General features: G+C 44.8%; 3 protein-coding genes across 4 annotated transcripts; 1 reads left to right on the top strand and 2 right to left on the bottom strand.

The window, feature by feature from the left end:
• Nucleotides 1–84: 84 nt before the first annotated feature.
• Nucleotides 85–6,895, bottom strand: RPL11 (ribosomal protein L11). Its single transcript, XM_033157738.1, has 6 exons — nucleotides 6,816–6,895; nucleotides 4,670–4,823; nucleotides 3,610–3,716; nucleotides 3,378–3,509; nucleotides 1,442–1,552; nucleotides 85–159 (listed from the first exon to the last, which is right to left on the bottom strand). Exons 1-6 carry the CDS (start codon nucleotides 6,819–6,821, stop codon nucleotides 130–132), a joined length of 540 nt encoding a protein of 179 aa, XP_033013629.1. The 5' UTR covers nucleotides 6,822–6,895; the 3' UTR covers nucleotides 85–129.
• Nucleotides 6,896–9,189: 2,294 nt separating this feature from the next.
• LOC117051388 (cyclic GMP-AMP synthase-like) lies at nucleotides 9,190–15,800 on the bottom strand. Its single transcript, XM_033157735.1, has 7 exons — nucleotides 15,765–15,800; nucleotides 14,965–15,230; nucleotides 14,284–14,561; nucleotides 12,754–12,985; nucleotides 12,019–12,264; nucleotides 11,135–11,234; nucleotides 9,190–9,978 (listed from the first exon to the last, which is right to left on the bottom strand). Exons 2-7 carry the CDS (start codon nucleotides 15,224–15,226, stop codon nucleotides 9,525–9,527), a joined length of 1,572 nt encoding a protein of 523 aa, XP_033013626.1. The 5' UTR covers nucleotides 15,227–15,230; nucleotides 15,765–15,800; the 3' UTR covers nucleotides 9,190–9,524.
• Nucleotides 15,801–15,975: 175 nt separating this feature from the next.
• On the top strand, nucleotides 15,976–26,891 carry LOC117051389 (elongation factor 1-alpha 1-like). 2 transcript variants are annotated; one of them, XM_033157736.1, is made up of 8 exons: nucleotides 15,976–16,076; nucleotides 19,228–19,391; nucleotides 20,687–20,866; nucleotides 21,496–21,792; nucleotides 22,530–22,680; nucleotides 23,155–23,411; nucleotides 24,833–25,067; nucleotides 26,565–26,891. In XM_033157736.1, exons 1-8 carry the CDS (start codon nucleotides 16,037–16,039, stop codon nucleotides 26,684–26,686), a joined length of 1,446 nt encoding a protein of 481 aa, XP_033013627.1. In that variant the 5' UTR covers nucleotides 15,976–16,036; the 3' UTR covers nucleotides 26,687–26,891. The 2 variants fall into 2 exon arrangements, with proteins under 2 accessions (XP_033013627.1, XP_033013628.1); XM_033157737.1 differs by lacking the exon at nucleotides 15,976–16,076 and adding an exon at nucleotides 18,173–18,207.
• The last annotated feature ends 1,071 nt before the right edge of the window (nucleotides 26,892–27,962 follow it).

Raw genomic sequence — 27,962 nt, 5'->3', positions numbered from 1 at the left:
ACACAACATAGAAAGGACAAACATACTGATCCAGATATAGTGGCTCAGCAAAGGATGAATGACGACAAAACACACAGCAGCAAGTTAAATGGTGGAAAAATTTATTGACTTTTTTATACTGGAAACTTTTCATTTACCAGGAAGGATGATGCCATCATACTGCAAGAGAAAAAAAAAGGTTTATCAAAAAAATTGTGCAAGAAAGACTTGCACCACTTAAAGCACAGCCACCACCAGGAAATTTCTCCCACATCATGTCTATGGTAAAGTGATTTGATGCACTGGGAAACAAACTCAGAAGTTAGCAGATTATAAATATTGCACCAGCCCACACATTAGTTTGTTTGTTTTTTGTGGCACAGAAAAAGAACCAATTTCTGGTTGGCTGAAAGGCAAGAGAGTATTTACAAGCCATTCAAGCAGGAAGAGTGCTATAAAAGAGAAGCTTATGCATTGTAAATAATGATCTTGCCATGCGGAAGCATATTTCAAATACTTTTGAGATGCTGCTTGCAACACTTCCCTATACTGTGAAGAACTGTATGAATTGCCCCCACCCCCAAATCTCCAGCCACCTTGCTGCAGAATGCACAGGTCACACAGATCTTTTACATTTGTTAAACAGAGCTCCATTAAACTAACGTAGCCAAACACTAACAATTCAATGCAGCTCTCCAAAACTGTTCCAAACTACCAGAACTGCTGAAGACTTATGTACTGGGATTCTTTTAGAAGTGGAAGGTAAGAACTGAGCACAATTATTTTATTTAAATACTTACAAACAGCACTTCCATAAAAATCCAAGGCCATTTACACCATACAAAAATTACAATAAAAACAAGCAAATTGGATAAATTCACATTTCAAAGGCCTGTCTAAGCAACATCCTTTCTAGCAGACATCTAAAAGAAGGCAGGGGTGATTCCTGCCAAACCTCTACTGGTAGGGAGTTCTACAGGGCAGTGTCTGCCACACTAAAGGCTTGGTCCCTAGTGAAGGCTGACTGGGCTTCAGGAGTGTGCAAAACACCAAGAAGTGCTCCATCAAATGACCTCAGTGATCTAGGTGGAGCATAAGGTGTCATGATTGCCCTTACAATACTTTGGGCCGAAGTTATTCAGGGCTTTGTGAATTAACACAAGAACCTTGAGCTTGGCCAGGTGGAAAAGTTCAACATACCTCTGCTCTCATTGACCGTTTGACATGGGCCAAGCTAATTGTAAACCCTATTCTAAAGATGCTAAGGTTAGAAACTGTTGATTGCACTAGATTGTACTGTTAAGCCTCCAATTGATTTTGGCATCACTGTACACTTTGGGGGGGGGGGGGGCAGGGATACAGTTTCTTTTATATATACATTGGTCTAACACAAAGAGGTCATAAAAGCTGACTAAACATGTTTCGCAAGCTTGTTCACAGCTTAAAATGCAGCAAAACCTACCTTCTGCTGGAACCAACGCATGGCTTCCTCCTTGCTGATTCGGTGCTTGGCCCCAATGCTACCAGTTCGGTGCTTCTTGTCAGCAATGCTGAAGCCTGGCCTGCCCAAAACCTGCAGCAGAAACACAAGCCTTGTTTAGTCCTGAAGACCTACCTTTAGAAAGCCTTTTCAGTTAGACTTCCATCTTTCATTGTGTTCGAGAAAGAAATTTAAGAAAAGCACCCAAGTTATCCATAGCACCCAAGAAGGGGGTTCACAGCTTCTCACAGAGTAAACACACTGCAGCAGCAGCTAGAGTGCTGAACTTGGATGCAGGACCTGGGTAACAAGGAAGAGCTGGGCGATCTGATGCAAGTCACTCTCCTAGACTAACCTACCTCAGACGTAGGTCTGAAGATTAAAATGCTATATCTCACCTTCCAACATTAATGAGATAAGCAAAGCCATCATGAGCAACACTTGCTGAGGACTAATTCCTATGCTCCTTTTAAAGAATCTATAGACATAATGTTACATGAACAGCTATTTAATGTGTTCATTGTAAAGCCACTTTTCCGCCTGCGTGGCCCCCACAAAGAGACTTACCCCAAAACTGACTATCAAGAAACAGCAGAAAACTGACAACATCCTTTTACTTACTTTTAAACTATTATATATTTTTAACTTTCTGTGTTCAATTTTTGTAAAAAAAAATATCTGGAGAAAATGAGTCTGGAAAATAAATAAATAAATGCAGCAATCTATTTTTAAAACAGTAAGCGTAACAAGGGAACTTTCAGCAAGCCAATTAAAATTATCTTAAGAGCAGTGTCAGCAGTGCTTCACTGGACATACGTGTCAGTCTCGCCCCAGGAAAACACAGTAAACTATTCAAAAAACAATTCTGTTGCAGGCCTGTATGGCTGCAGCAATAAAGAACAGCAGCAATCGTTCCAGTAGTGCTTTTCTGTTGATGGTTTTACAATTTGGTCCTATTCAATTCTCACAGCTGCCCTGTCAGCTAAAATAGGTTGAGAAAGGAGACTCTTCTCACCCAGTAAGCTTGACAAAATGGGAATTTGAACATGAGCATATCCAACGGCAAAGTTTGCAGAGAAAGTAAGAAGTGTCAATTGGTCAAACCACACGGTTCCCTTTCTACAGCTGTTACCAGTTGTTATAGCACAGGAACAGAGAGTAGGAAGAGGGCCCACACACATCACATTAACTAGATACAGACTGGAACAGTAAAATATCATGGCACGTTTGGGTCTGGTCCACAAGCTCTAGCTGGTGCAGAATGCAGCAGCTAGACAACTGATGGGAGCTGAAAGCATGTGACACCTTTGCTAAAACTTCTGCACTGACTCCCTTTATGCTACTTGGCCAGGTTCAAGGCTCTTGTGTTGATCTACAAACCCTGAACAACTTGGTCTCAGGATACCTTAAGGATTTGCTGAGCCCTTATACACCAGGTCAATCACAGAGACCCTCTGTGGAGAGCATTTAGTTTTCTCCTGTGTTTACAGAGGCCCAACTAGCCTCAACTATAAATCAGGCATTTAGTGTTGCTATTCTCACACCGTAGAATAGTCTTCCAGGAGAGATTCAGCAGGCATCCTTGCTTCTGACTTTCAGGCATATCTTGAAGAACCTTTTATGCCAATAGGTCTTTGCAGCTGTTTAATTTTATTTTGATTTTTTTATATGGTGGGATAGAAATACTTTTATCAATAAATATTTGCATGCACGCACCAAGTGCACTTGCTACAGCGTAAGTTCAGGCTCCCCAGATTTGTTTTAGGACAGCCCCTCTCTTGTGTGTCCAACCATGCAGAAAATGGCTGCTATCATTGCAGTGGCACCAAGGCTCAGTTAGTAAGATTGACAAAACTCTAAAGACATGACCTCTGGATTACAGCCTAAGAATGCAAAAGGGTAAGCTAAGTATACAAACCACATAGAAGTCCAAGCCGTAGATACCAATACTAGGATCGTATTTAATCCCCAGGTCAATGTGCTCCTGGATTCCAAAGCCAAAGTTGCCGGTGTCAGAGAAGTTATTCTTTCTCAGCTCGTATTCTCGCACCTGAAACATTGACATCAGCTTTAAGCTTTGACATTTTCCGCCTTGCATGTGCCAAGTTCTCTTAAGAAAGCATCCAAATACAGCAAGGACAGCACTTCACCTTCAACCCTTTCTCCAAGATCTCCTCAGCTTTGGCCCCACGTACAGTGCAGTGAACGGCTATCTTCTCATTTCTCCTGATCCCAAAGGACCTGACTGTGTATCGAGCTGAAGAAGAAACACAACTTCTTTTAAGTTTGCTCAAAGGGTCAGCAAAAAGACAGGTATGACATGCCATATTCAAGGAAAACAAAAATAAGGTGGTCAGAAATGTCTACCAAACACCCAACTCCAAGTTTAAGATTACAACTTCCAAACAGTAGGTCCACATCTGCAAACAAGCTATACAGAAAACTTGTTGACAGGCCATGTGACTGCAAGCACAAAGAGGGGAAGGCATGCATCACTGCTGATCAGGAAATGGGTTTGATTGGCAAGTCCCCAACAAAAGCACCAGCTGTAAGCAGTCTCAGTCAATGGCTTAAACGTCTCCCAACCTAGTACTCACCATATGTTTTTGGACAAGTTACATTACATTTATCCACTAGCCGTGCTTAGTGAGGCTGCTGGAAGTTGCCGCCCAAGCTTCTAGAAAGCACTAGACAGAGAACCCTGAGCTAAAAGCTACTTTTGGTAATACTGATAGGCTAACTTAAGAATCCAGTTCTCTTTTTTAAAGGTTTCTAGCATTCATAGTTAAAGGGAAGTCTGCAAAGGACAAAGACCTGGACACAACAGAACAGAAAGCATGAAATGTGGATTCCAGTTCAAAATCAATCCAATTTGGTGTACAGAGAACTGTGAGGCTGGTCAACCCATTCCCTGACTTCCTGCCCTGGGGCAATCACCTATCCCTATTCTTTTGCCCTAGTCACCATGCTGTGCATGTGTTAAGCTGGACCAGGGTACCCACCGACACAACAAAAAGAGAAGTCTGGGTGAGGGGAAGCAAATGAAGTTTCCAAACCACTGATGGGTCTTAAATAACTTTGGAAACACTGCTATACATCCTGCACAGAAGCTCATCCTTCCTTTGTCTTTCAAAAAATAAAATGGTATGAATAAAATTTCAGCCTTCTTGCTCTAGAAACTTCAGTAACAGTCTTCCAAAAAAAGCTTACCTTTGGAAAAAACAGGAGTCTGGCCTGTGAGCTGCTCCAGCACTTTGGCTGCCCGGGTGAGCCTGTCTCCACTTTCCCCAACACAGATGTTCAGGCAGAGTTTGCGGATGCGCAGCTCCCGCATGGGGTTCTCCTTCTCACCCTTGTCTTGTTGCTGTGTAATGGTGGGGAAAAGAAAGCAGTTAAACCAGTGACAGCTTTTCCCTATACACAACTCACACAGCATGACACAAGGAGCAACGTATTGGGCTGGGAAAAGTTTTCATAAGACACTTAACTTCTACAAGCATAACTTCTGTCCCCATGCTGGCAATTTAGCATGAAACCCCACCCCACATGTTAGACTCCAACTCCCATCAGTCCCAGCCTGCATGGCCAATGGTCAGGAATGATGGGAGTTGCAACAGCCAGAGAGCCACAGGTTCCTGATCCTTGCCCTGGACCCTAAAAGGCATTCAAGTGGCCACTCCACCCTTCTTTGTGGTATTCTCCATATTCATCTCTTTTTATTGCGATTTAGAAAGATTCCTGAACTAGACCCTACCCTCTCCAAATGTTATGGCTTACCAATACTGTTGACACAGCCCATCCACTTGAGGAAAAGGGCCAAACTACCATCAAACTCCTTGGTCAGCAAGGTCCCCTTACTCTGCTCTAGTAGGCAAGCTTCAAGAAAAAGAAAATCAGCCTACTAGCCAACAAAATGTGATTAGTACAGGCTCTTGAAAAATCCTATCCCAAAGCCTTTTCTTCCCTACTGGAAGCCTCCCAATACCTCAACATCAATACATGTGACACTGCTACCACATGAGCACCTTATAGAGTAGAATAAGCAGCACCATGAAAAACACAGTACATGTAATTGTTAAGATGGTTCCTAATTCTGGATGTCTGTTTCAAAGTTTGAGGTGTTTCTGTAAAAACCTGTTGGTAGCTACCCTAAGTAGTTTTAATAGGTTGTTCATAACCTTGGCTATAAACCAAACCCAGCAAGAGGTAAATACAATACAATACTGAGCGATACTTTACAATAGGTAACTGCAACTTACAGTATCTTTAAAATACAGTGAAGCTGGTGACCAGTACACGAAGGTAAATACAACAAAAACCAGACACACAGACAACCCAACAGATAATGGGAGTACCCTAAAAATAATTAATTTCATGTTGTTTCTTATAAACCATTTCATGAGTAAACAGTAAACAAAATCCACAAGAGTGCACAGCAGCCAAGATGTAACAGTGCTGGTTTGTTTTTAACACCATGAATTTGCTTTAGCCCTGTTTTTAGTAATATTGGCTTTTTATACCTGCCAATTTTGTTGTTTGTAAACTACTTTGGACTGGCTTTACCCAGAAAAACCACAACAAAAACAACAAGATAGAAAACACATTCCCTTTCCTTAGACTTCTAGCATGCTAGGTAGAAATATTCTAAACTAGCCTTTCTAACAACACATCAACTTTCTGTGTGCAATAAACTTTTCTGCATGAGGTATTTTATCACTTACGCCCTCCAGTGCACTCCCCACCCCCCAAACCTTCAGCCTTAAGAGAGAGAACTACACCTACAGAATTCAGCAAGCAAAGCTTTTTCAAGCATGGAGACAAAAGCAACAGGGCAAATTGCACTGGCTGCTTTTCTTGTGTTATCAGGCTGTTCTCAAAGAACCCAAGTTGGAGGCGGGGGGGGGGGGACAGAAGGGAGAGCTGGCAATTACCGATCACCCAAGGAAAAGCATCTTGGGTAAGAAAATGCAGCCCCAAAGAAAGTGAAGTTTGGGGGATGCACTGATTTCCCGGAACGCGCACCCCAAAGAGAACTGAGTCAGGCCCAGTCAGCTTGCCCAATGGTCAGAGATAAGAGGGCCTGGAGGACCACAGTATCTCCAGACTCACGTTTAAGGCCTCTCCGAAGGAGGAAGCTCGACTCCTTAGCCTGGTTTAGCCACAGGGCCAGCTATTCCTACAGCCCTCCGCGGGGCCGGCGAGCCTCTCGTCGCTTCCCAAAACGGCCCCACGGAAAGCCCCCAGCCCTTCCCCGCCACGTCTGAGTAAATTCATGCCCAGAAGGACTCGGACTCGGAAGGATGGCTGCGGATACAAGGGGTCCCTCCGCGCAACTCCTCAAACACAAGCTACTCACCGCCATCTTGGAAGCGTAGAAGAGATCGCGATAGCCCCGGAACGGGATCTTAAACGCCTAAGCTGCTGTGGACTGCCACAGAGAAGGGGAGCTAGAAGGCTTGCTTGAAGGGGACGTTGCTGCCCTCTGGAGGCTGGAGGTAGGAAGTGCTCGCGATCCCCATCAACGGATAACGACGCTGTGTTAATCTGCCGCTAGACGAGGGCGGTCGTTTACACATCGCCAAAAAAACATGGCACGGATTTGCATGCAAATTGCATCTGTTGTTTTATATGTGCAGATGCAAACATATTTGAATAAGATTTAGTTTCAGTACTGTATATGTGCAGGTGGAAATTGAGACATCATTACTATACTTTCAGCAGAAATGTGATACATCTCACTGCAGAAGAGAAGACTGTCATAGAATCATAGAATTGTAGAGTTGGGACGAACCCCAAAGGTCATCTAGTCCAACCCCTGCAATGCAGGAATCTCAGCAACCAGGCAACCTTTGTATCTGCTCAGTGTGCTGTGGAGGTGCTGCTAGCTGTGGATGGGCAACTCCCAGGCACCCCCAGCTCTCCCTTGTTAGGGTTATTTATTGTTAAACTGAACAATTTATCCTTAGGACTGAACAGCCTTTCAACCTGAGAAGTCCTTTAAACAGAAGACTGGTGATATGTACTGAGTTGAATAGGATCCAAAATGCAGCAGCCTGATTGGTCCTAGAACAATAGGATTCAGAATGCAGCAGTCTGATGGGTCCTAGAACAATAGGATCCAGAATGCAGCTGTCTGATTGGTCTGCAGGAGCCACCCAATCCAGCTCCAGGTGGAAGTGAATCCGCAACCTGATTGGCCTACAGGAGAATCCCGGAATTAGCCAATCACGTGGGGCCCATTGTGTAAATAATGTATATAAAGCAGACATTTTGGGGGAACTTCCATTCCCTGCTACTATGAGCTGAATAAAGAGCATGAAATCCTCATTTGACTCTGAGTATATTTCAACTGTCCTCTGTAAATTCCAACATGTGACCACCATTACACAAAACTCTGCGGTTTTTGGCTGTAATAGGATTGTTTTCAACTAAGTCCACATTCCCACCATACATTAAAAGCAGTATCACACCACTTTAAACAAACATGGCTTCCCGCAAAGAATTCTTGGAGCTGTAGGTTGTTACTAGTGCTGAGAGTTGTTAGGAGACCTCTAGTTCCCTCCTAGAGCTACAATTTTCATAGTGATTTAAAAATGCTGTTTCACAGGAAACTCGGAGAAGCCAATTAACAGGATGCAGTATTGGAGTACTGTACTAAGTTGAAATAAGCAGGCGTCTTGTCAGCAGTCTAGCTGCAGCATCCTCTGATTTAATAGGCATTCTCCCCCTCTTGAGGAATTTTAGCTGTGCAATGAGGGAATAGACAGCCAGTGTGGTACACTGAGACTAAGACCAAGGAGACTTGGGTTCAAATCTCCACTCCACCGTGAAGTTTCCTGGATGTGTTTGTGCCAGTTAAAAGGTAACAAATAAGACAAACACATAAATAAACTTTAGGAAATCTATTTATTACCCGTATATTTTTTTCTGGTTTTGAAATAAACAAAGTCCATCCATCAGAACACCAACACAGCTCACCAATAAACAAAACAATGAGGAGGGAAATGAAACACAAACTATTTTCATTCCACTCATTAACTTGGAGATCTCTCCAAACCAAACTAGGCAGCCCATTTCTAGCTGAAGTAATACCCAGGCAAGCAACAGGTGGTGATACTGTACCAGCCTTCCTTCCCCAACCTGATGCCCTCTAGATGTTTTAGACTATAACTCCCATCAGCCCTGGCAAGCATTATGCTGAGACTGATGGAAACATGCCTGTGTTGCCTGGGACTAATGGGATTGTGTTGCAGTCCAAACATCTGGAGGGCACCAGATTGGGAAAGGCTGAATGCCAAATCAGTACATTATCAAATCCTGTATATTGTGACTGAGAAGACCAAGCAACTTGGAGCCACAGATGTAGCTTTAACTAGGTGTTGTGGGCATAAACACAAAGAGAAATTAATTTTCAGGACAGCGCACCAACCCACAAATCAACATTTTTGGAGAAGCAATTTCCTAATTACCGGTAAACAGAATTCAAAGATCTGCTCAAAAGTGGTAATGGAACTGGCCTGTCTTATACTAAGGAATAAGGCCATCTATCTACTTTCCTCTGGTATATTATTTCACCATATACGGTACTCACATATTTTGTCTTCCTCATATGGTCAAATCATCAAGGGATAAATGCGTAACAGGAATATTGAGGATCATTGCATGTGCTACCACTGTTACCATATAATCTATCTCTGATGAAAATCAGGAGTGCTTGAGGTGCCAAAAAAAAAAATCCTTCCATGGGAAAAATGTGCAAGAGAAAGATCCCCACAGATTTTGCAAGAAGGACCAAGAGGAGGAGCTGACAACCATCTGCTATCCTGCTCACAGATCTCTTCTCTTACCTAAACTCCATGTGGATTTTCCAGCCCAGTGACACATTTTCCCACACAAATTCCACCCTGTAAAACACTGCCTCTAAAGCACTGCTGTGGATTACATCAAAATGTTGCTAGCTGGGTCAGGATGAGATGAGTATGATTGGCCATTAACAAAGATATTCTAAAACACATTTTCTCTCAGTTCAGAAAACCAAACAGTGGAAGCTGATAACCCTACATTTTTAAATTGCAGTTTGTGGGAGAACAACTGAGACTAGAACTATCAGGCCAAGGGTAATCATGAGAGGCCAAGTCATATCAGGATTTACAATCAGGGCAGAACAATGTCTCTTGCGGGACACAGTGAATGACTTCATAGTTCCTTCCTTCTCCTTCAGCTGCGCCCATAAGAATTTCAGCTTTGTGGGCGGGAAGAACTTTGCCCCAAACAGGTTGCATTTGGGTAGGAAGAAGTGGGTCAGGTGAGCAGTGGCCACCTTGTGGATGAAATTGGTCAAGACCCTCTCAAAACACTGAGGGACTTCAGAAGGCTTCCAGTCTTTATTGTCCTTCCACTCCCACAGGGTGTGCAGGAAGGACGTCCGACTGTGGTAGGAACTCAGATGAGCCAACATTTGAGGGTATTCCATCTTGAGATCATTCACAAGGTCCTCCAGCATCTTGAAGCAGTCTTTCCTAGAACAGCCCCGCCCCCAGTCATTAGCCTGACTCATTTAGATATTTTCTTAGAGCTTTTCCCCAGATAATGTCCACCCCCCCATATCTCTGTGTACAATGAACCATGGTTATCATTTCTGCAACTTGACAATAGGGCTTGTGGCATGAGGTATATCTCTCTGGCCATACAGTACATCATCCACACAAGAGCATGCATGGAGGATATCTGCTGAGGGGAACTGTGGAAAAGATAAAACTTTTGGTTGGGGGCAAGGTGGTGGAGAAAGTGATGGTGGAGCAGTTGCTCTTCCCTTTACTAATATATGACTACTATGCCTTGGAACTTGTCTGTACATTATATTGGTCTAACTCTCTTGTAACCCAACAGCAGGGAACAGTTTCTTTCTCACACACACACAAACGAAGCACTCATCCCTACATGCAGCAGGTAAGCTTTCTGTTCGCAAAGCTTTATGCCAAACATTGCCACTCCTGGTCAAACACTCCTTTCTGCACTGCAAGATCTCAGCCAAAATACATGCCAAAGAGCAGGCTTTCTGTTATGAGTCTCAAGTTTTATGTGAGCTCAGAAATGGAATGGCAGGCTGAGACATACAAGGAGGGAGGGAACAGGAGGATGACATGAGGGAGGAGGCTGAGACAGAGGAACAGAGGCTTCTTTGTGTGCCCACTCCATGAGAGGTCCAGTGAGTGGCAACAGGAGAACAGGCCTTTTCTGCACAAGTGGCTCCCCATTTGTGGAATGCTGGTACAGGTGCCCATCTCATTTCAGAAACCAGGGGTGCCATCTACCGGGGGGCAGGGGGCAGCCCCCCAATATTTTCAAGAACGGGGCAGCTCCCTCCCAAAATCCACAGTGATCCTGAAAAGGATGTGCCAGGATAAAGATGCTTTGCCCTGCCATGTCCTTTTGAGGATTGCCAGGGACATAGCAGGGCAAAGCATATTTGTTCCGCACACCCCTTTCACATAGGCAAGGCAGCTGGCAGTAGAGGGGGGTGGCGGTCTGAGTTGGCCTAGCTGGGTTGGCAGGGGCACTGTGTGCGTGAAGTCATGCACACACAATGCCCCCCCACTCCCCAGAGCCTATGTCAGAAACTAAGTGCTGCCCTCATCAATCACAAACCCTAACAATGTTGCCAGGCACACATACCTGCAGCACTTTGTCTTGTGGTATCGGCGATACGCTTGGGACCTGCTGTTGAGGTTCAAAATCTCTTTTTCAACATGAGAGAATGAAATTCTCCAGGTCTCTGAAATATACAGGACATAGACACGCACCACTCTGTGTCAGTAATCAATATTATCAAGGAGCTGGAGACACCTCCTTACAAAGAAATGTTTGGTGGTGTACAGCTTAAAAAAAAATAGGGGCAGGAGACATGTTATATGAAAGAGGTGGATTAAATTATGCAGGGTGTGGAGGAGGGGTGCCAACTTGAATATTGCGGGGTCCCAGGTAAGCCCTTCCCTCGATCACAAGACGTGGTGCACACACACCATTTGAATGGCAATGCCGATCAATGGGGGGTGGTCCCCTCAAATATTTTTTTTGGGGGGGCAAAGGGACCTCAGTCCCCTGGAGTTGGCTCCTATGGCTGCTGCATTCCTCTTTGCACCTAGCCTGTCTTGCCCCCAATTTCCACCCAGCAGGGATCCAAGATCAGCAGGGCTAAACACAGTCCAGGCTTGCTTCCAGGTGGGGGCTTGTTGCGTGGAATCAATGCTCTTTATGCATGCACATTTTCCACAGCATCCACACAATCCAGATTTACCATTTCTGGTGGAAATTCAATAGGTTTTGTGCTTTGCTGACATGCAACGTGTTTAGTTATTTTCTATGAAAATAAAATCCTTAATGGGTACATGTGTGTTTGTGTGTAAGTGGGAATCAAGGTGAAACATTGGCTGAGCCTACGTATTGGAAGAATTTGCTGGGAAACTGGAACCTTTGCCTCTATTTCCAGCCTTAAATTTACCCCTAAAAACCCTTTGATTGCACCAGGTTGGCTGACAGAGGTAAGAGGGGTTTGTTACCTTTGTTGTGCTTCCCAGGGGATTGTTCGGCTATGAAATAAAACACCCTCATCAGGTGAAGCAGTTCTTTCCCCTTGATCAGCTCCTTCGCCTTCTTCATGCATGGCCATTGGCCAGTCATCTCCAGAGCAGGGATGATGTCCAAGGACATGAACTTGGTGCCTTGGTTGTCCAGCATTACAAGCTGAACTGCTGGACAGTTTGACTTCTTCTTCTCCAGCCTCATCTGCCAACCTGGAAAAGGCACTGAGAGACCAGAAGGACATCTAGGTGAACGACTGAGGCAGCTCAAGGGGCCAAACAGCCTGCAATGCTATCAAAAACACAAGCCAAAAATGCAGTACACCTCCAGGTGTACATTTGTGCAGCAAATTTATGAATTTATTTAGCAGGATTTATAAACTACTTAATTTAAACATAAATAAGCAGTTTACAGAAAATGGGTTTGCTGGTGATTATAACTCTGTGAGGTGGAAACTACCGTTCACAGGATTCTTTGGGGGAAGTTATATGCTTTTAATGTGTGTTGGATATCCCAGGCATCCCAGGGAGTTGCTTGGGGTGCCTGCATAGTTCAGCAAGCTGTGACTGGCAATGCTTACAAGCCTCCCAGGAATGTGTGGTGCCTGGGTGCAGTATAAAGTGGTTCAGGTCTGTAAACAAACCCCCACTCCAGTGTTGGCTACTCATCCTTTCCTCCTACCCTCACCCCAAATCCCTGATTGGCAACCACACCTGAATAAGAAACTTTAAGAAACTGGTCGACATGTTTCCGGAATTCCTCCATGATGTTCCGTGGGGAGATGGTCTTCCCATCCTCCAGAAGGAGCGTTGCTGGGAAGCTGCGAGACTTTCTCAATAGGGCCAGGGTATAAAAGAGGCCGCCATAGCCCTCCACTTCAGTGTACTGGATGTACTGTGGGTCAAGGATGCTTAGCATCACCTCAAACTCGCCTGGATGCAAGACCTGCAGGCAAACCAACAGCATCATTGAAGACAACAGAGAAGAAAGGAGAGGGCTTGAGGCACAGAACCAACCCTGCCTCACCTGTCACACTGACTCTGAGGTCTTCCCTTCTAGCTGTTGTTGGACTTCAGTTCCCATCAGCCTCAGCCAGTATGGTTTGTGGTTTGAGATGATGGGAGGTGTGTCCGATTGCATCGCAGGGGGTGGGGCAGGTTAGTGGTAGTTGCAGCAGTGGAGCCGTAAGGAGACAGATGGCAGCTTCCTTGAGATTAATTCTTCCTTGAAGATTTACTCTTTGAGTGCAAATGGCCTGATTTGGATAACTGTTATGTTTCACCAGCATTATATTGGCTTTTTGGATTTTAGTACCAGAAAGTAGTAGTAGTAAGCATTTATTACAGCACACGGGTCACTGATGTGGGGTTTGCAGGTGCACATGCACCCACAGGGGCCTTCTGTAGCACCCACAGGATTCCCTCCCATTGCTTAAATTAAAAGTCCATTAGGTGCAGTTTGATCTACAGCCATTATGTTACACTGCTATTACAATCTTCATATGGCACAATACCCACTGGTTCTAATGGGCTTAGGCAAGTGAAACTCTGTGATGGATTGTTGCCTGCAATTTGAATCCCCATGCAGCAGAATGTTTAGGGAAGCTTTTAATGTTTGATGGATTACTGTATTTTAATATTTTGTTGGAAGCCACCCAGAGTGGCTAGGGTATAAATAATAATTAATAATAATAATAATAATAATAATAATAATAATAATAATAATAGCAGATGTGTTCAGACTAAGACTGGGAGAGCTTGAGGCTCACCTGAGGCCATCTGGTGAGTTTGCTGCTTAGGTGAGATTTTTGAACTTTCCTCCTCAGAGCCCAGTTAGGCAAGGTGTAGGAGGCTTGATCTCCTGAAGTTTTATGGGGCGGAGATGTCCTCAGTTTTGATCATAGCAGCAGCACTGAGATAAGGGGTGTTTAACTCTTTCTACTAGGAGTGGGGAACTGTTGGTACCCCCAGATATTGCTGAACTACAACTCCCACCATCCCTGACTGAGTCTGGTCACCTGGCTGAGTCTGATGGCAACTGGAGTCCAGCAACATCTGGAGGACCACAGATTCCCCAGCCCTGTTCTGCAACTTGGGTCCCCTGATGTTGCGGGACTTCAGCTTCCATAATCCTTGACCACTGGCTAAGCTCTACTGGGAATGTTGGGGATGGCATCCCAGCAACAACTGAGAGGTTGCCCAGGTTTAGATAAGGCTGCTTACCTGGCATTTGTTATACATTACCTTTTCATACTCATAGCTGCTGCCTGGAGCGATTTCCCTGGTGTCCCTGAAGTAAGGCCTGTCTGGGCAATCATGCAGATAGGTGAGAAAGTGACTGAGGAAGTTCTCAAGCACATCTGCTGCCTGGGCTCTGTTTGGCTCCTCCAGGGACAGAGGCTTTGCCTTCTTTTGAACCAGTGGGATGCTCTCTGCCTGCAGGGTTTGGTGGTTTCCTTCTCTGCCTCCCACAGCCACTGCAGACAAAGCCTCTGCATCTTTGGACACCCACCCATCACCTGCTAGAACAAAAAAAAACATTTCGGATCATAGTTGTATTTAGTTCACTTGCTACGGTTTATTATTATTATTATTATTATTATTATTATTATTATTATTATTATTATTACATTCCACACTTCCCAAGGTAGTGGGGAGTTCCAGAAACAGCTGCCACATGAAATTAGTTTTCTTGTGAGATTAATGGTGTATTTGTAATATCTGGAGGTTTTGTGCATGTTTTACAAATATACACATTGGGCAGGGAAGACTAGAGTCAATATCCTTGTGCTGGCTGGGGCTGTTGGGAGTTGTAGTCCAAAACATCTGGAGGGGATCAGGTCAAAGAAGGCTGATCAAAAATGTTCAATACAAAAGTGACACCAGCAGTAAAATGAGCATAAAATAAGCAGGATAATAACCTACCTGCCGGCTCCTGTTTGAGCCTGTCTGCCCTCCGTCTGGACCAGGGGGCTGGTGTCCCAGGATGCTCCACAGTTTCAGGGATTTGGGATCCAGGCACCTTGGGACTTTGCAGATTCCCATCTGCAGGCTCTTTGGACTCTCCTGCTGATAGCAATGGGGTTTTGTAGCCAGGCACCTCCCTATCGCTGGTCTCTGCGCATGTCCTCCCTCTGTTCTTACTCTGAGACCTCTTCTCCATCTCCTTGCCATTCCTGACAGGCATGCTGCTGAGAATGGGAATGAGAACCGGGCCTAGTTTCACAGACTGCTCTGGAAGCCATGTTGAAAGATTAGCAGCCAGTCTTCCCCAACCAGATGCCCTCCAGATGTGTTAGACTCCAACTCCCATCAGCCCCAGCTGTCGCAGTGAAATGTTGAGGGTGATGGGAGCTGTAGTCCAAAATACCTTGGGGCAGGCTGCCCTAAAACTACCTGAGGAATCTCACATCCTGCAGCATGGGTGGGTGCTAAGGAAATATTTTGCTTAGTCTGTGGCTAAGGGGGCAAATAGCAGCACATTTGACAGGCCTGGCGGGGAGACTGGCATGAGAGGAAGGAGACGAGGACAGACTTTTAAAAAGTGAGTTTTTCTGCAATAACATTGAGCATACAAAAGAGAATAGCACATAAACAAACCAACAAGTGTGTGGAGCATAAAAGCATAGAAGATATCAATAAAATTACCGAAATAACAGTTGACAAGTAAGTGACGAGACACGAAAGGCTAGCAAATGGAGCTGTTTCATGTTAAATGAACTTATTCTTGGTTTGTAGGGAAGTTGATCTGGACGTTGGGCTTTTTTATTTTTATTTAACCCCCCCCCCCCGACTACATTCACTAGTAGAGACCTGCCTTTGCAATTCCCCAGCCCCACAGAGTTTCCTAAGGAGCCTTACTTACCCCAGAGATCACCAACTGCCCACTTCCAACGGTCAAACCCAAACCCCTCAGAATGTTAGGGAGTAAACATTCCTGATCAGGCAGGAGGGCTGCTCGGAGCTTGGAAAGTTCATTTTAAAAAGGAACTATTTCATGTTCAACATGTCCCCCAAAGGAACTGATTCCACTCCATGTTTGTCCATTTACAAAATGAACTGGTTTGGTTCATGTTCAAGTAAATGGGTACAGGGTTTCAGGCTTGCAGTGGTATAAGTTTTCGTGGACAAGAGCTCATGTCATCAGATGCTTTTTCATCATGCCCATAAATACTATGTTGTATCTCTGCAAAAACAATAAAAATACAACATTTTTCTTTGCTGATAAATAATTATGATAAACTGGAAAGCTTGTTGATTCATTCATGTCTTCTTAGTTGGTCTTTAGTGGGAACATTTTTAGATGGTTTCCATATAGATAGCTAAACCTCTTAGCAATCCTCTGCCACCGAGTTTACTGGAGCTAGTGCAGAATGCAGTGGCCAGATTGCTTACAGGAACTGGTACTGAGAACATGTTACTCCTCTACAGAGAGATTTGCTACTAAGCCAGGTTTAAGGTTCTTGTGTTAATTCGCAAAGCCTTCAGCAACTTGGGCCTAAGTACCTTAAGCACCATCTGATTCTGCGTAGCCCTGCCTTGATCACTGAGATCCTGTGATGGGGCACTTCTTGAGGTTCCTGGTGTGTGGTGCCCCTGAGGTTTGACCAGCCCTGCTCTGTGGAACTCCCTGCCAGTAGAGACATGTCAGAAATCATTCCTACCTTCTTTTAGCTGTCCTTTAAAAAAACAAAAAACAACAACAACGTATTAATCAGTCAGACAGAGGGTCTTCTGTTAGTTCCCTCACTGCGAGAAGCGAAGTTACAGGGAACCAGGCAGAGGGCCTTCTCAGTAGTGGTGCCCTCCCTGTGGATGTCAAGGGGAAGTTTTTAATGTTTGATGTTTTATCTTGTTTTGTATGCTGCATACCTTATTTATGTATTTTAATTAAAGTGGGGTCTCTAAATATTTTGATACAGAAATAAAAGAAACTTACTTGGGAGCAAGGCCCATTAAATGCAGACTAAGCTTGCTTCTGAGTAAACATATGTATGCTCAGCTACACCAAATCTTCTGTCTTTGAAGTTTGAACTATGTTATGAACTACTCTCTATAAGTTTAATAATTTGTCTTTGAACTTGCTTTTCCTCTTCCCTCTCAATTCCTTTTACCTCATGTGTCATGATATTCTGAGAGCTTTTTTGCCTAAAGAGCAAGGTGTGTGTGTAAACTCATGATAAATGTTCATTTCCTAATTATTTTTCTACAGGAAGAGTGACTAACCAATCTAGCAAAATTAACAATGAGTCTTGTGGGACCTAAAAGCCCAACAAATTCATTATGGCATTAGTTTTTGTGGCTAATCAAACCTCGGGTCCTGGGTGTTAGATTAAAAGGGACAATAAGTAACATCTCCTAAATCATTGGAGGAAATAGCTGGATCCTTAAAGTTAAACCTGTAACCATTGTTCATACAAACTTAATGGATCTTTCGAGATGCGTGAATTAAGGAATTTGAATGTATTATACAGCCTAAACAATGGAAAATTGCTTTACATTATGTGGAGAATATCTTCAGGCTGGAAACTGAGATTGATCCATCAAAAATAAATATATTTTGTTGGCAGCCAAAATGGAAGAATGCAATGAGAGGTGTTTTTTTCCCACCCCTGGTCTAGCAGGAGCAGCAGGAACTCATGCAGGTTTACTGTAGAGCTGGGCAACCTGTGGCCCTCCAGATATTGCTGCAGTACAACGCCCAGCATCCCTGACCCTTGGCAATGCCAGCTGGAGCAGATGGGAGTTGGAGCTCTGGCCTTGCCACTGCCTCAAAAAAGTGTTTGCACTGCATTGTGGCCGCGTATAGCACCCTTTTCCCTGTAGAGAAACAGATCCACCGCTAAAACTGAAGGGAATGTCTGATTTTATCATTTTAACTCTCTAGCCCCCATTGTCCCAGGAAAGTAAGAGTATGTGTACGTAAAAAAATCAAATCCCGAAGTACAGCGAGACACCTTACTTCTCTCGTTTGGTCCCTCTACCTTTAAAAACTTCTGTTTCACGTTAACCTAGCCCTCCCATCAATCCATTGTGATGGCTGAAAAGAAGCGACTGGGGGTGGGGAGTTTGGGTTTTTGCCCAAACTCGGCCCCGCCTTTGAGGACTTAAAAGCCGCGGACCAAAAGTGCATAGTAGTGGGCCTTCAGGATTCACACGTGGAGAAAGGTGACGCTGGGTTTGTGCGGGAGGACTCGGCGGGATTTCTCAACCCGTTTTATTCGGGAGTGACTTGTGCGTTGCAAAGAGGGGGACTCACTTCTGCACGTGCCGACGTTGGCACCTGCTCGTGGAAAGGGTTGGGTTTCTTCTAAAGAGGTTTATTCGAATTGGTCCATTTACACGCAAGCTGGAGAGGGGGTGGATTCCCGCCCGCCCCCTCACCAAAGACCCCCGATAAAACCGATGCTTGACCCGGGGGGTGTGTGGCTTCCCCGCTGATCTTAGCAAGGTCGAGGGACTCTGGTCTGGTTTGACTTCGAAGTCGCTTCGGTTTCGGTTAGGGGGCGTTTGGTGTTCGGGTAGGGAGAGGTGAAGTACTCAGAAGCGTGCATGCAGGGCTCAATTCCTGAAATTGCGACTAGGGTGTCTGGGTTAAGGGGCTGTGCTCATGTGCCTTTAATATCTATGTGGGGGAGCGAATTTAGCAGCTTGTCATCCCAGGCACACCTGCGGAAGAGAGATTCTCAATTCTACATACCTGTTAAAGGTGCAGGAGACCTGCCCTCTCTGGCCCCCTGCCCACCCCAACTGTGACTATTTGGGTGAATTGGCTCTGTGTGTGTGTGTTCACTAATCACTGCACATCAATCTTTACAGCGGTCTAAATAGGTCTCACTCCAGAGAAACTTTGGTGCATGCACCAGGATTCAAGCCTGGATAGTTTTTTTTTTTTGCCAAATTAGATGGGCATGGGCATCTTAAATTAGCAGCTTCTGATTGGGGCCACTGACTTCTACTTACCGCCCCTGTCCCCCCCCCCCCAATAATGCTGGGTGGAGGCATGCAGGCATAGTAAAAAAAACTTTGATGTTAAATTTGGAGGCATAATTTGGACTCCAGAGTCTTTTTTTGCATCTGGCGGCCTGCAAATGTTGTTGTGTAGCTGCCGTTTGAACCATGTTTGTAGACTTTCCTCCCTCTTCCAGGTACACCTGGGCTTTGTCCTCTTGCTTCCAATCTTTACAGGCTTCCTCAGCCTCATCACCATGGGCAAAGAGAAGACCCACATCAACATAGTGGTGATTGGGCACGTGGACTCTGGCAAGTCAACCACCACAGGCCACCTCATCTACAAATGTGGAGGCATAGACAAGCGTACCATAGAGAAATTTGAGAAGGAGGCAGCTGAGGTGAGTTCATGCTAGGGCTCAGGCCTAGAATGAAGAGCAGTGCCTCTAGGTATGTGCAGAGGGCATTCTTAAAGGCTAAGGTGTATGTATGTGTAAATAAAACTATATATCTTAAAGACACTACAGGCTCTGCCTTGCCTCATTCCAAAGGAACACAAACACCGGTTAAGTACCAAGACCCCTGAAATCTTGCTACCGCTTGGCAGAGTTTGGGGTAGCCAGTAACAATATATTACGGTAGCTCTCTCTCACACACAGCTACATCTACGGTACCTCCTGCAACTGCACAAGAAAGCTGGCTTAGATACTTTGTTTTAACAAACTATTGTTAACTATTTAAATTCATTTAAGAGGCTGCTATTGGTATATGACCATGGAGAAGAGTTAACCCTTTCTACCCCTGTTACAATCATTTTGAAAAAAAACCTTGCATGCTATTAATTCCAGAAAGAAACAGCTCCTACAGCAATGAGTAGGTATGTCATTTTAATAAGGAATGTGGTAGAGAATGAAAAGATTAAATCTTCCTATGTGCTGCACTGCAGTCCTAATTCTAGCAAACCCCCCATCGCCATCCATGCATTCAATTAATTAAAAAAAAAAAACAAAGTTGGGCTTCCTGATGATGCATTTTGCATCATGTATAAATATGATGTCATGGACAAACAGGCCAAACCCTACGCCAAAGGATAAATGGACACAAATCTGACATCAAGATCCACAAGACAGAGAAACCAGTAGAACACTTCAATCTCCCAGGACATTCTATACAAGATCTCAAAGTAGCTGTCTTATTACAAAGGAATTTCAGAAATAGACTGGAAAGAGAAGTTGCTGAATTGCAACTTATTACCAAACTTAAAACTATGGAGAGACCTGGTCTGAATAGAGACATGGGATTCCTCTCATTATATATGACAAATCTATTTTTAACCTTCTCACCCCTTGCTTTTTCCCGTAAGACCAATTGCAGTCGTTAACAGTCGTCAACAGGTTATCCACACCTATCAGCCAATCACCCATTCCCACCACCCTTCTGAGTAATACCCCTCCCCACCCTCTCACTATATATAAGGATCTGGTGACTTCTGTTTCAGTGTATCTGAAGAAGTGTGCATGCACATGAAAGCTCATACCAAGAACAAACTTAGTTGGTCTCTAAGGTGCTACTGGAAGGAATGTTTTTATTTTTTATTTTGTTTCGACTACGGCAGACCAACACGGCTACCTACCTGTAACTGCATCATGTATAGTTTGGTTGCTATAAGTACAGTAGTTTTCTCTCTTCCTTGCAGATGGGGAAAGGCTCTTTCAAATATGCCTGGGTGCTGGACAAGCTGAAAGCCGAGCGGGAGCGAGGGATCACCATCGACATCTCCCTGTGGAAGTTCGAAACCAGCAAATTCTACATTACCATCATCGACGCTCCTGGCCACAGGGACTTCATAAAGAACATGATCACTGGGACCTCTCAGGTAAGGTCCCATGGAGAGGAAATGCGTGCCATTAGTTATGGCTGCTTCTTTTTTCTTCGCAAAACAGTGCAAAGTAAAATGTAACTTACCTTTTTTTAAAAAAGGCAGGAAGAACCAGCTGCACAAAAATAAGATGGAGAGTGGGGAGAATCTGGCTTGTCAGTAGACCACAAGCCTAACATGAGTCAACCGTGTGATGCAGCAGCAAAAAAAGTTAACCAGGCTGTATTAACAGAAGTATAGTGTCTCGATCAAGGGAAGTAATAGTTCCACTCTATTCTGGCTTGGTCAAACCATATCTGGAGTACTGTGGCCAGTTCTGGGCGCCACAGTTTGAGAAGTATATTGACAAGCTGGAACATGTGCAGAGGAGGGCTACCAAGATAAAAAGTCTGGACATCAAACCTTTTCCCTAATGCAACCTCATGGGTTCTAGTTTGCTGAGGACTCTTGAAACTCCATTAGAGATCTGTATCCCATTTCATGGCACTAATAGTTTCTAGATGAATGTAAATGACTTAACGCCTGCCATATTGGTTTGCCCTAACTGTGCCCTAGATTCTACCCTGACTCCTTGGGAGTCCCTAGACTCCAGACAGTATTCCAGAACTGCCTCTTGGTCTCCCCAGGCTGACTGTGCAGTGCTGATTGTGGCTGCTGGCATGGGTGAGTTTGAAGCTGGCATCTCCAAGAGTGGACAGACCCGTGAGCATGCCCTCTTGGCCTATACTTTGGGAGTGAAGCAGCTCATCATTGGGGTGAACAAGATGGACTCCACAGAGCCTCCTTACAGCAGCAAGCGCTACCAGGAGATTTCCAAGGAAGTGAGTGCCTACATCAAGAAGATTGGCTACAACCCAGCCACTGTGGCCTTTGTGCCCATCTCTGGGTGGCATGGAGACAACATGTTGGAGCCCAGCAGTAACGTGAGTAGCTTATAGTATTTTTCTGCCCTTTTCCTCAAACCTAATCAGTAGGGAAGCTTAGATTGATGAGGTCAGTGGTAGTTCTCCAGCACCAAGGAACCTGTAGTCCAACAGCATCTGGAGGACCACAACGCCCATCATTCCCGACTATATTTGCTGGGGTTGATGGGACTTGGAGTCAAGCATCTGGAGGGCCACAAGACCTCATCACTTCTTTATCCCATGTCTAAAAATCTTACTTAAGCATCTATTCTGGCACTGGAGATTTAAGCAGACATCTTATGCCCACTTTCAAGCATACCTCTGCAGTCATAAGTACTAGAAACTTCATTTCCCCCTCCTTTGAAAATAAAAGCAGAGGCTTTTGGTAAGCTGAATTTCACATCCAGTGGAATTGCAGAAGACACATAGCCCTGTTCATACTGATTTAGGCTGTTTGCCCACCTGACCCACTTTGGCTAACATAGATTGGCAGTAGTTCTCCAGAGTACAATGAAGGAGGTCTTTGGTAAGCTCCCAACTGCAGATCCCAGGGATTAAGCCTAGACATGCCAAGCTTGTTCCTACCCCCTCCTAAAAACTGGAAACACATTCCCAGGAGAGAGACAGGAGAACATGCCCACTTCCAAAGACCAGGAAGTCTCCCACTGTAGAATTGCATGATGTGACTTCAGGCTGTCAAAAATATTTGCAGGCATGCTGAAAACTAAGCACATGCTCTTGATCTCTGTTGGCAGATGCCTTGGTTCAAGGGCTGGAGCATCACCAGGAAGGAAGGCAATGCCTCTGGCACCACTTTGCTGGAAGCCCTGGATTCTATTATCCCTCCTTCCCGCCCTGTTAACAAGCCCCTTCGGCTTCCTCTGCAGGATGTCTACAAGATTGGTGGTATGCATTATTGTACAGGTGGGATAATAATGTAAAAGAATATTGAACCTGTGCTTCAATAGTTATGCTCAGTGTAGTGATTCAATGCAGGCAAATATTCCAGTGTTCAGGAAGAATTCTGACTCCTTGGTTGCTTGCACTTGTAGCCTGCTTTTCTGCCAAAAGGCTCCCGGAGCAACTTACATAGAATTGACTGAAATAAGGCAGCCCCTGCCTGCAGGGTTGGTCTAAAAGCCATGGCACACAAGGGAAGTCTGGGATGGAAGAGGAGAAACACAAACTCAGACACTAATTCTTAAAAGTTAAATAGTATTAACATATGGAAGCCTAGTGGTTTGCCTAAGGCTGACTAGGCCATATTTTTCACTACTCAGCTGGGGAAGGCCGTTGTTCTATGAGGCTATGAGCTTGGAGTAAGTATGTCAGGCCGTTAGCTGTGCAGCTCAGTGGGTAACCCTGTCCTTTTACCCTCAGGCATTGGCACTGTCCCGGTGGGCAGGGTGGAAACAGGGTTCCTGAAGGCCGGCATGGTGGTCACCTTTGCCCCCAGCAACATCACCACAGAGGTGAAGTCTGTGGAAATGCACCATGAGGCGCTGGCGGAGGCCCTGCCAGGAGACAACGTGGGTTTCAACGTCAAGAACGTGTCGGTGAAAGACATCCGCCGTGGGAACGTGGCTGGGGACAGCAAGAACGACCCTCCCATGGAGGCAGGCAGCTTTGCAGCCCAGGTGAGGGGTGGGCACGGCCAGAGGGATCTTGGGAGATAGAGGAAGATTCCATATTTAGTCACTTATTGGTCCATTTAGCTTGGTATTGTCTACACTGACTGGCAGCAGGTCTCCACGATTTGGGCCTGGTTTCCCTCCCAGCCCTACCTGGAGGATTGAACCAGGGACTTTCTGTATGCAGATGCTCTTCCATTGAGCTGCAGCCCTTCCCATAATGCTTGGTTGCACATCCTTGTAACTCCATAAAGCGGGGGGCAGGCGGACGGACGGACCTTTTTAGCCTGGTCGGCCAGGCCTTTATCTCCGCACACCCCCACAGGCCAACTTACTACCTGTCAGTCAGTCATACGTGCATACATACATAATTTTATTTGTATGCCGCCTTTCCACAGTTCGAGCCATGTGCTCAAGGCGGCTTACATAATGAAAAAATACATAACTGCAATGTAACAAAAGTAGCCATCAATAGTAAATTCAAAAATACAAAATACAAAACCAAGCCGAACAATTCCCATAAATCACGGCAAAAGATACAAAAACAAAAACAACAACCCAGCAATAAGAGCAACAACTCCCTCCTCAACACCACCTCAGCAGCCTCAGGCCCCACCCTCCCAGATCAGGTGTAAAAAGGCCAGAGCTGCATTGGATGCTCAATTCTCATTTCCAGTCTGCCCAGGTTAAGTACCTTAAGATCAGGGACAGAATCAAGGATCAGTATGGCTGAATAATAATGCCATGCCTTCCCCATGGGCTCCAGTCACCACTGAGATCAAGCCCTTTGCATTACAAGTATTCTGACTCCTGAACTATTATTACTGTTCTGGTCAGAAACATGGAGTTGCCCCTGGTGGCATGGCATTTAGAGAAGAAAACAAAGCTTGTGGAATACTGCATAAACAGCAAGAGGAACAATCATCCAATGTCAAGTGGGCAGTTTCCTACCTCTGCTGTGTAGCATCATTGTCATAGAACAGGACTCAAGCTGACTTAAAAAAGTAAAAATAAGAACTGCAAAAAAGGGGAAAAAGCAATCATTAAAAAAGTAAACACTGATAGAACAAAAAGCTATATACGTACATACAATTTATTTTAAGCTTTACAAATAATAATAAAACCAGCACGGCACCAGCACTTTCATAAAAAGCTGTCAATTCCAAAAAGCCTACTGTATTGGAGGGGGGGGGGATTAACTGCCAGCAGAAAGACAGCAAGGAGGGTGCCAATCTAGCTTCATCAGGGAGGGAGTTTCATAGTTTAGGAGCAGCCACCGCAAAGGCCATCTCCCATGTTCCCAGGACTGATGGGAGTTGTAGTCCAAAACATCTGAAGGGCACCCAGTTGGGGGAAGGCTGCTGCACAGGTATAGTGAATGTTTTCAGAAGTCCTACATGTTTTCCTCCTTGACCTTGATGTTATAGGTGATCATCTTGAACCACCCGGGCCAGATCTCAGCAGGCTATGCCCCAGTCCTGGACTGCCACACAGCCCATATCTCCTGTAAGTTTGCTGAGCTGAAGGAGAAGATTGACCGCAGGTCTGGCAAGAAGCTGGAGGATGACCCCAAATCCCTGAAGAGTGGTGATGCGGCCATTGTTCAGATGATCCCTGGCAAGCCCATGTGCGTGGAGAGCTTCTCTGAATACCCACCTCTTGGTAGGTTTGCAGCACATTTATCCCAGACTCGCGGCCTCATATCTGGGATTCGCTAGGAATTCTAAAAAACTAAAAACATCAGGGCAGTTTTGAAATTGGTGTAGCTTAGAAAGGCTCAGTCCACTATCTTGATTCAAAATGACTTCCAAATGTATCAAAAAAACCACAGCTGAAAGCCTGCTACTTGGTCTCGGGAACCATCATGCAAAAGTGTCCATACTTCCGTTTTAATGGGCATAATTTTGGTTTTTCTCATGTGGAAGGGTGAGAGTTGATAAGTTGTGCAAGGGCACTGAAGTTCTGCCTTTTCATCACTTGGGTCATTCAGCTATACCTAGGCCCTGACCTGGGGAAGGGTCATTGCTCAGTGGCAGAGCATCTGCTTCGCATGCAGAAGGTCACAGGTTCAATCCCTGGCATCTCCAAGTAAGGTTGGAAGAGAAACTCCCTGGCTGATACCCTGGAGAACTGTGACTTGTCAGGGCAGATGGAACTGAGCTTGATGGGCCAGTGATATAAGGCAGCATGCTATGTTCCAGTTTTCCTCTGGCACTAGGGGGCATTGTGCATGTGCACATATCACCACAGCCATGAGGGCCAGCAATTTAGAATTTTTTTTTAATGGATTGAAAAATTAGATTCCTGGGTAGCTAAGTCTGTACACAGTACATCTTGCCCTTGTCTGAGGATGTGAGACTGAATTGTGGGAGTGGCTGCAGAATGTGGTTTGAGAGTTTGCTATAACAGGAAGTTTTGAGTAGGTTTGTGCTTGATGTGTGTTGCTCATATAAGGGTATTTTTCTGCTAAGAATGACTGCCTCTGTAGGACCTTGTGGGTCTGTTTAGGAGTCTTCTTTCAGACCTCTCCTGTCTGCCTCGGTAGCTGTTTTGAGTAGGCTGAACTTGAAAACAGTACATAAATCGTCCAAATAAACAAATAATGAATCATGTGGTCAATTGTGATGAATCAGGTCCTCCTTTGAAGCTTGGCAGTAAGGGATGATCCTTGACTGTATACTCCTATTAAATGTGCCACATGCTAACTATTAGTGGCTATTGTACATGATATGAGTGGCTAGGCCAGATGTTGATGAACTAGAACTTCCATAATTCCTGGCCAAGCTTCTTAGGACTGATGGGAGTTGTAGTGCAGCAACATCTGGCAGACCAAATGTTACCCTCACCTTGGTTAGGCATTTGTTTCTATCTTTTAGGAAGGCTGCTGCTTGCTGGTGGTGCACTCTTCTATCTTGTGGTTTTGCATTCTACAGCCATTTATAGCTACATCTATGTGACAGCTTTAAAAACTAGTTTCATAATCAGTCCTTCTTCCTAAGGAATACTAGGAACTGGTAATTCTGTGAGTGGAGCTACAAATCTCAAACACTTAGCAACTGTAGTTAAGCCATGGCAGTTTAAACATGTCGGTCATAGGTAAAAAGATTCCAAAAACCGTTGAACTTTCTGTTCCCTAATGAGATCTCTTCTCTTTGGCAGGTCGTTTTGCTGTTCGGGACATGAGGCAGACAGTGGCCGTGGGTGTAATTAAGTCTGTGGAGAAGAAGGCTAGCGGGGCAGCTAAATTAACTAAGTCTGCCATAAAGGCCAGTAAAAAGTGAAGAGCTTCCTGCCCCCCCCCCCAAGCATCAACAGCTGGTGCTTAGGCTCTTTCTGATCCCTGACTGGAGCCTGGCCTCACTCAAACAGGACTGATGGCTGAGCACTGCCATGCAGCGGAAGAGGATCTTGAAGGAAACGGGACACACTGTGTGGGTGGTGGGTTTAAAAGCCTTAAATATATAAAAAATAAAAATGTGCATCTTATTTGCCACGTTTCTCCATTGTTATAGCACCCATAACCAGATTATAATACTTGCGTCCAAATGTACAATTTGCAGTCGGGTGGAGGGGAGGAAGAGAGTACACTGGCCTGTTTATAATCCTTATAGTTTTAAGGACTGTAGTGGTTCTCAGTGCAATCCTGCATGCCTAAGTAAGGTCCACTGAGTTTAATGGAACTTGCTTCCAGGTAAGTGTGCATAGGATTGGAGACTTCTTAAAAACTGCATCTACAGCACTAAACAAATGCTAGTGTTATTTTACTGCATGAGCAACTAAGGATTCTGCTTGTAGGAGAAGGGGGTAAGAGGATGATTCTACAATCTAGGTCTAACCTAGATGTACCCAGCCATACTATAAAAAATAGAGAACATGAACAGCCATGCATAGTTAACAGGATTGCTGGACCTCAGGCAGTGACTTCCTCCTAGGACTCTCCAGCAATGAAGATATCCAGAAAAATATAAGCAAGAGTACAAGGTGATTCTTCCATAAGGCTCAAACCCAGCTGTCTTTTCCCTTCCATACTTTAAGCTTAAAGTTTAAACCATCCTCCCTCTGCCCCATGTATTTCCTTTCCAGTCTTTGCATCTCTCAATATTGAGAGTGAGAGGTGGACATCAGCACATTTCTCAAAACAGGTGGGACAGAAAGATGTCATCATGCAGCAAAGGCCCATAGAAGAGGAAAGTTGTCTGGTCTCTCCTAAATAATAAAATTGACAAGTCCTACCAGGTGCCACCCTTGCGTCCACTGTCTTGAGTTTGAGCAGCTGAAGCCAGTGCAGTGTTATTCCCTGTAGGGCAAGGCGTACAGCTCTGGGCTCTTTTAAAATACCCTCTTAAAGCAGCAACAATCAATCTACTAGCAAGTATGTCTGAAATCAAGGGGCTTATTTTGAAGTATGCATTTATAGAGTTGCACTGCAAATCTGGCAGTGGAAAGCTTGTTCTGTTCATTGCAAACAGGCATAATGGTTAAGCATGTTGGCCATTTTAAAATAGGTGGGGAAATTTACAGTCCTCCAGATACTGTTTTGACTCCCAACTCACATCA

This window comes from Lacerta agilis, chromosome 8 (assembly GCF_009819535.1).
Source record: "Lacerta agilis isolate rLacAgi1 chromosome 8, rLacAgi1.pri, whole genome shotgun sequence".
NCBI lineage: Eukaryota > Metazoa > Chordata > Lepidosauria > Squamata > Lacertidae > Lacerta > Lacerta agilis.
This window is presented reverse-complemented; position numbering and strand designations above follow the sequence as displayed.

Coding starts and splice junctions, on each gene's coding strand:
- LOC117051388 (XM_033157735.1), bottom strand. CDS start 15,226: ATGCCTGTCAGGAATGGCAAGGAGATGGAGAAGAGGTCTCAGAGTAAG. Junction 11,235..12,018: donor CCCTGGGAAGCACAACAAAG/GTAACAAACCCC, acceptor TGTATATTTCAG/AGACCTGGAGAATTTCATTC. Junction 9,979..11,134: donor CACAAGACAAAGTGCTGCAG/GTATGTGTGCCT, acceptor GGGCTGTTCTAG/GAAAGACTGCTTCAAGATGC.
- LOC117051389 (XM_033157736.1), top strand. CDS start 16,037: ATGTTCAACATGTCCCCCAAAGGAACTGATTCCACTCCAT. Junction 20,867..21,495: donor TGATCACTGGGACCTCTCAG/GTAAGGTCCCAT, acceptor TGGTCTCCCCAG/GCTGACTGTGCAGTGCTGAT. Junction 22,681..23,154: donor GGATGTCTACAAGATTGGTG/GTATGCATTATT, acceptor TTTTACCCTCAG/GCATTGGCACTGTCCCGGTG.
- RPL11 (XM_033157738.1), bottom strand. Junction 3,717..4,669: donor GACTCCTGTTTTTTCCAAAG/GTAAGCTTTTTT, acceptor TTTCTTCTTCAG/CTCGATACACAGTCAGGTCC. Junction 160..1,441: donor TGCGTTGGTTCCAGCAGAAG/GTAGGTTTTGCT, acceptor TTTCTCTTGCAG/TATGATGGCATCATCCTTCC.